General features: G+C 42.4%; 1 protein-coding gene across 1 annotated transcript; it reads left to right on the top strand.

Annotated features, from left to right (window-relative positions):
* Positions 1-1,686: 1,686 nt before the first annotated feature.
* Positions 1,687-2,834, top strand: LOC124255474 (scavenger receptor class F member 1-like; the record flags this gene model as incomplete). Its single annotated transcript, XM_046689399.1, has 1 exon — positions 1,687-2,834. A coding segment is annotated over one exon (924 nt), but the record flags the coding sequence as incomplete, so codon positions are not given.
* Positions 2,835-7,503: the final 4,669 nt, after the last annotated feature.

The following is a 7,503-nucleotide window of genomic DNA, read 5'->3' as shown; positions in this document are numbered from 1 at the left end:
CCTTCTGCATGTAAATAGTATAAATCCCAGATGCTAACTGTTACCGCAAGACGCCCGTAGTAATAACGGATCTTCAGCTATATATACTGTTCGTATCCTCCCAATGTCTACGCAGATTATCGTGACTGATTATTTCCTGGCATTGACGCTTCTTATTCAAGTTCATCTCATTGACCTACACGGAAGTATTCCTGGAGGAAGTCAAATGAGCTCAGTGTTTCCACAGTTATGTATCATTATTCATCTGAGCCTTGAAAGTCCAGGACTTTCCCAAGGAAATTGATATTAGCCATAAATAATTAGCGTAATGATATTTCTGATATGATCACGTCAGAAACTCCTAAAGGTCTCGTTCATCGTAGTTACAGATGTACGTTTGTCACGTGACAGGATCATTTCCGTTTGTCCTGGGTCTGTCCTAAAATGTTTCTAAGACCGTCTATTAAGTTCCTATGACCCTAACTGACGGAGGTACCGTTAGATATACTCACCCTTTTAGGGGCATCTAATTTCAATTAACGGGGAAATAGAAGACCCAGGCCATAAAGGTACTAATCTATATACCTTCTTGGCCTTGGAGATTAGGAAGACAATTTTAATCATCCTCCACAGGGGAGAGACTATGCGATATTTTGTGCACACTTTTACAGTGTCCGTAAACAACATATTTATGTGGTAAGGATTGCTAGTGAGTGAGTGAGTTTAGTTGTACGCCGCTTTTATAGTAATATTATAGCAATATCACGGTGGAGGACACCAGAACTGGGCGTTACGCATTGTACCCATGTGTGGAATTGAAACCGGGTGTTCAAAATGACGAGGGAACACCTTAACCACTAGGCTAGCCCACCGCCCCCACAACTTGTGGATAACACATGCAATGGATAAGAAGTTATAATCTACTGTAATTACATCACGTCAGTCTGCCTAAAGTTTTAAGAGCATCGAGTATTAAAGGTGCAAGACGTATCCTGCAACGCCGTGAAGATACTTTTGCTAAGTTGTTATTCATATAAAATATTTATTGCCATAAGTACATGTACATGTACATATAATTTATAAAAGTTACTGTTCTCTAGTTCTACCTGATGATGGGGCCAGAACAAGCCCTGAAACGTTGTACCAAACAATAAAAACAAGATGAAACCCAGAAATTCCTCTATGTTCATGTATATACCCCTTCCAAATGCCGAAAAACTCTAGTTATTCCTTTTGGGTTATTAGACTAAGTCAAATCCAATTTGCAAATGTTTTCTGTCAGGTGTCACATTCATATTTACGCCACTCGTGAACAAACCTCTTCTCCCATATCATGATCAATCGAATAGAGAAGCATGCTATTTCATGAGACGGGAAACATCCTCTGTGTATTGCACTCTACTTCGACAACCTTTATCTTTATATTGCTGCAGCAGGTTCATGCAGCTTCTTAACCATTGAGACAATACGATCAGTAGAAAATCGTCAAAATAAATTATTAAAAAAAATTATTTTCATTATATATTTCCAGGAGGTGATTCGTGTTCACTAGTCTGTGGCTTGGGAAAGTGCAGGAATGGGTTACACGGTAAACACTGCAATCAAGAATGTCTCGTAGACGGACACTGCCGTGGTAAATGCCAACACTGTCACAGTGTGTCATGTAACCATTACACGTGTTCCTTTGAATGTGACAACACGTGGTGGGGTCCGAAATGCCAGCACAGATGCAGCAACAGATGTGTGAACCAAGCCTGTAATGGCCGCAGTGGACGTTGTACACTGGGATGTACGCCAGGATCTTTTGGTGACGACTGTGGAGGGGAATGTAGTGGTAACTGTCTGAAAGGTCACTGTGATCAAAAGGACGGCAGTTGTGATGGGTGTAAGGCAGGATACTATGGCCCCAAATGTACACAAACGTGTTCCCAGTATTGCGGAGACGTACAATGCAATGACCAGACAGGAATATGCAAACCATGTGTCCCTAATCATAAGAGTGATTTATGCCATGAGAGATGCTTCAACCTCAATTGTACAGCTTGCCAGCAGTTCACAGGGCGATGTAGTGAATGCCAGCAAGGGTGGTACGGTGATGCTTGCTTTCTGAGGTGTGCAGAAGGGTGTCTCGACAACATTTGCAGCATTGACGGGAAATGTCAATGCAAAGATGGATACTATGGAGCCATGTGTGACCAACAGTGCCCCGAAAACTGCTACCAGGGAATGTGTCACATGTGGGGATTTTGTTTGAACTGTTCACTTGGGTTCCGTGGAAGTCGATGTGAGTCCAAATGCAGCCCAATCTGTAAGGATGATGAGTGTTCTCAACAATCGGGCGCTTGTGTTCGGGGTTGTAGAAAAGGCTACCATGGAGAGTCCTGTGACCTAACGTGTAGTGGAGGCTGTGTGGAGGGGGAATGTGACCAGGCTACCGCGCTGTGTCTTGGTGGCTGTAAATCAACTGTTTATGGAAAATATTGCGAGAACACATGCAATGCTACCTGTCCCCACCATATGTGTCACACTGTTGAGGGGGACTTGGATTATGTGACATGTAGTTTGGATTGTTCTGATGGACGTTGGGGTTCGATGTGTGAACACATGCTCCCACAACTGCCGATCCTGTAACAGATCAACAGGTGTGTGTGCTACATGCAAGAGTGGATGGTACGGTTCTTCATGTTCTCTGAACTGCAGCCTGGGTTGTGAGAACACACTGTGTGAGAACAACGGAACTTGCACTGAAGGATGTAGAGACGGACTTTACAGGGATGACTGTTCATACCAGTGTCCTGAACATTGTAGAAAATGCGAAAGGATGAGTGGATTGTGTATTTCGTGTATTGCAGGATGGAGCGGTGATTCTTGCACAGGTAGGTAGAAACAAAAGTATTTTACGTGCAGAGTAGAAGAACGTGGAACCAAGGCAAACTGTGTTCTTCCTGCACTGAGTGATATCATTTTAATCATATCAAGAGTATGAACACATAAAGTATCAATCCATACGTTCATTCTGACGGCTTGATCATGTGTAGCACTCATTCCGAATGAGATGTTAGTTGTGTGCAATACTGCCCTTTATGCATCCACACACTTAATACTTATATAAACATGTACAAAACTAAATAATATAAATCGTTCATTGATTGTGTAAGAGGGTGGATGGTGCTGTGGCATATTCATTTACATGATATATGTACTGCAGTTTACTCTAACTGTGTATGGCCGGTGGGGTAGCCTAGTGGTTAAAGCGTTGGCTCGTCACGCCGAAGACCCGGGTTCGAATCCCCACATGGGTACAATGTGTGAAGCCCATTTCTGGTGTTCCCCGCCGTGATGTTGCTGGAATATTGGTAAAAGAGGCTTAAAACCAAACTCAGTCATTAAGCCAGTCAGCTAACTGTGTATGTTAAATGTATGATTGCATTAAACATACCTCTTACTTCTTAATTCTTATTTCCAGAACCCAGCGTTTCAACACGGATTATGGTAGTTGTCCCTGTACTTTTGGGAGTCGTTGTTTTCATACTGACGTTCATTTGTGTATTCAAAAGGTATGTTTCCTGAGACTGATTATGACCACTGACTATGTTGAACATGACGCTAAGTAAGAACGGGGTGCCGTATTCAATGCTTATGTAACATTTATGGAGCTAGGAAGGAAGGAGTATGGTGGACAAAACATGTACTCCTCACACCGGTTGATATCACATATGCCTTATCTATCATTCTAATTCCTAACGTGATGACACGCCAAGTAATCCTTCTGACATCATCTCAACGTTTCAGGTATAGGCAGTGGATTAATGGGTCACTTTACCTCAATGCCATCGACCAATATTCAGTTCACCATCAAGCAGTGATGACCGAACATTTGGATGGGAGAGAGGAACCGTACTATGCAGTCATCCCTGATACGAAAGAGCACCATCACAGTGCGGACATGAATGATCCACACGATGCAGTTATACCGGTTGACCCACAACAAGCTCATGGAGTGTCTACAGATGAAGAGCACTATGCAGTTATTCCCGATACTCCACAGGAGCATCCTACTGCAGCCAATGATGAGCCACACTATACTGCAGTTTCAGATTAGATATTTGAAGTATGTGTATTCTAGACTAGCAGTTATTCCCGATAATCCACGAGGACTTCCTGGTGCAGCCAATGACGAGTCATACTATACCGGTCTCTCAGATAAGATATTTATAGTATGAGTGTTCTAGACAAGCAGTTATTACCAATACTCCACAGAAGCGTCATACGTCAGCCAATGACGAGCCAAACTATACCGTTCTCTCAGATTAGATATTTGTAATATGTGTGTTCTAGACTAGCAGTTATTCCCAATATTCCACAGAAGCGTCATACATCTGCCAATGACGAGCCAAACTATACTGTTCTCTCAGATTAGATATTTGTAGTATGTGTGTTCTAGACTTGCAGTTATTCCCAATACTCTACAGAAGCATCCTACGTCAGCCAATGACGAGCCATATCTGTCCTCTCAGATTAGCCCTACCTCCCGATCCAATTAGTCGCCCATTACCACAAGCAAGGGTTGCTAAAGACAAATTCTAAATTCTTTGTGTATAATTAATACATTTTATCAGGAATAAACTTGTTTGTCCAATATGTGTATCGCAATGTACATTTATCCAGGAAGTGACTTAAAGTCTTGATTTCCGCTTACATTAATAAAGCTGATATATATTGGTGAATGGGGAGGCATAATCTTTACTTTCTCACTAATATATCGTACGGAGGAAATATGATTGAACATGTGTGCAGAGAGGTTATTTGGGAGTATGTAATACTTCCTGTATGCAGACTACAGTGTTGGAGAAAAGTATGTATCACATCCTGTTTGTAGGCTACAGTGTTGGAGTGAGTGAATGAGTTGAGTTTTGCGCCACACTCAGCAATATTCCAGCTATATGGCGGCGGTCTGTAAATAATCGAGTCTGGACCAGACAATACAGTGATCAACAGCATGAGCATCGATCTACGCAATTGGGAACCGATGACATGTGTCGACCAAGTCAGCGAGCCTGACCACCTGATCCTCTTAGTCGCCTCTTACGACAAGCATGGGTTACTGAAGGCACATTCTAACCCGGACCTTCACAGTGTTGGAGAAACGGATGTAAAACGCCCTGTTGCAAAACGTCCTCGAAACGTTAATAAGCTGACTTGTCTATATTAATACACTAATTGATATGATGTACTTATAGTTTAATACCTACATCAACTATATCACATCGAATAGCCGCGGGTTCGATCCCCGACCGCGTCATACCAAAAGACGTTAAAATATGGTAATTGTTGGTCCCTGCCTGGCGCTCGGCATTAATGGGTACAACAAGGACTGGTCGGCTCGGAGTCAGTATAATGTGTCTGAGTGGGGTATTCATGCTTCACTGCGGCATGGTATCTCAGTGGGCTAGCACTATAAAACCAGCTTAAGTCTGGGCTAGTACAAGCGGCCGCACATACACATACACACGCCTGCACGTCGTCATATGAGCGAAATATTCTCAAGCACGACGTTAAACCCAATTTCACCTCACCTCACCTCACATCGAATAGCATGAAACATACAACATTGGTGAAAACTGTTCTTTACCCGGCAATATGCAGTTAGTTTAGTTTCATTTTTCCATGAAAGCTTCTTCGCGCTTTCGTCCTTATGTACAATATATTTTTCCTCGAGAAAAACATATATATCTGAAGGAACGATTTCTTTAGAAATGACTTTCCGGTTTGAGGTTTCGACGTGACTCGTAACTCTTGCAAGGTCACCTTTCCAGACATTCTTTACACGCAAAACTACATTTATAGCCGGTGTAACCCAACGGTCAAGCGAAACAAGGAAGCAGAACGAGCCTTTTTTTTCTAAATAAGGCGAAGGTTATGAACGCTAGCGAGATTTTTGTTTTGATGTTTTCACATGTTGTAATGCGATCGAAAATAAATATGATGCATATAAATAGAATGTTAGTAGCAAAGTACTTTGTACATTGAACGTTGAAACTGCTAGAGTAGAGTACTCAAATCTAGCCCTGCTTCCAGTGCAGCAGTACAATGGCTACGTTGGCAGTCGGACATAAAGGCATAATGATCATATGTGTTGTAACTGTCGTACAGAGGAGTTGTGGTAAGTGCAAAAAAATATTTTGTGAGCATAAAAGAGAATAATGATTGCTCATTTTATCTCCAATATGTGTTAAATATTAAGGGGCGGTGGGGTAGCCTAGTGGTTAAAGCGTTGGCTCGTCACGCCGAAGACCCGGGTTCGAATCCCCAGATGGGTACAATGTGTGAAGCCCATTTCTGGTGTCCCCCGCCGTGATGTTGCTGGAATATTGCTAAAAGCGGCATAAAACCAAACTCAGTTAGTTAAATATAGTGGTGGCGCGTGGTCCTGGGCTTCAAGCTCAGGTCACAAATCGGTGAAGTTAAGCAGCGTCGAGCTCGGAGAGTCCTTGGATGGGTGACCGTGTTTGGCAGCTTGACTCCTGAGAGTTTCTAGGACTTGAGTCCTGCCCCACAACGAAGCACATGTGACACATGTGGTCTCACCTTAGGCAAGTGAGTTTGTTCAAAATTGTCTCTGTTCACCCAGCAGGAAAATGGGTACCCGGTGGAAAAAAAGTCATATGACTATAACCTTCTAGCGCCTAACAGGCAGCTTGGGTTATCCGGGGTAATAATGGCCTTGATTGTTAGCGCTATGAGCATACCTAGTGTGGAGTTTGGCGCTATATAAATGGACACATTATTATTATTATTATTATTATTAAATATTAGGAGTTATGTAGCAGAAAAATCTTAATTGCCTATCACACACATTATTTAATGTAGGTATGGTGTGTTTCTGAGAGAGAGAGAGAGGCAGAGAGAGAGAGAGACAGAGAGAGAGAGAGACAGAGAGAGAGATGGGATAGACTGCAAATCACATATACAGTGTAGATGTATTTGCAGCTTTGCAGAATGGGACGATGACAGGTGTAAAGTATGGTTACGTCAGAACATGTACGTACCATGCCTATCTGACAGTCATATATAACCTGCATAAATATAACCGTCTGTCTATGTTTCGTAATAACATACTTGTAGTGCTTGCTATTATTAGTTTATAATGAAGGTTTGGCTTATGTAAAGTCTCAGCGTGCTCGCGTCTGAGGTAATGTGAATCGGTGAACAAGCGCGTCCGTGCATGAGTCGCTTTAGATTCCTTATTTCTGTTTTCACTGCTATCATTGGTACATGGGCAATAACAGAATACTTGAGCATATAATCTGTGGAAATTATTCAACGCTTTCATATGTGGATATATGCGTGTGTGCGATCTTTTATGTGTGTGAGTTCGTGAGTGCGTGCGTGCGTTCGTGCATGCGTCAGTGCGTGTTATGCTCTACAGAAGACCAAATGTTATGTGCGTGCGTATGTTTTGGTCCAGATCGGAATATGTATGTGTTATCCATATTTTGTCTCTATGTTATTCACAGCCCAGCC

This window comes from Haliotis rubra, unplaced genomic scaffold (genome assembly GCF_003918875.1).
Source record: "Haliotis rubra isolate DU_JTF1 unplaced genomic scaffold, ASM391887v1 Scf1154, whole genome shotgun sequence".
Taxonomy (NCBI): Eukaryota; Metazoa; Mollusca; class Gastropoda; order Lepetellida; family Haliotidae; genus Haliotis; species Haliotis rubra.
The sequence above is the reverse complement of the archived record's forward strand: the minus strand, read 5'-3'. Positions and strand labels throughout refer to the sequence as shown.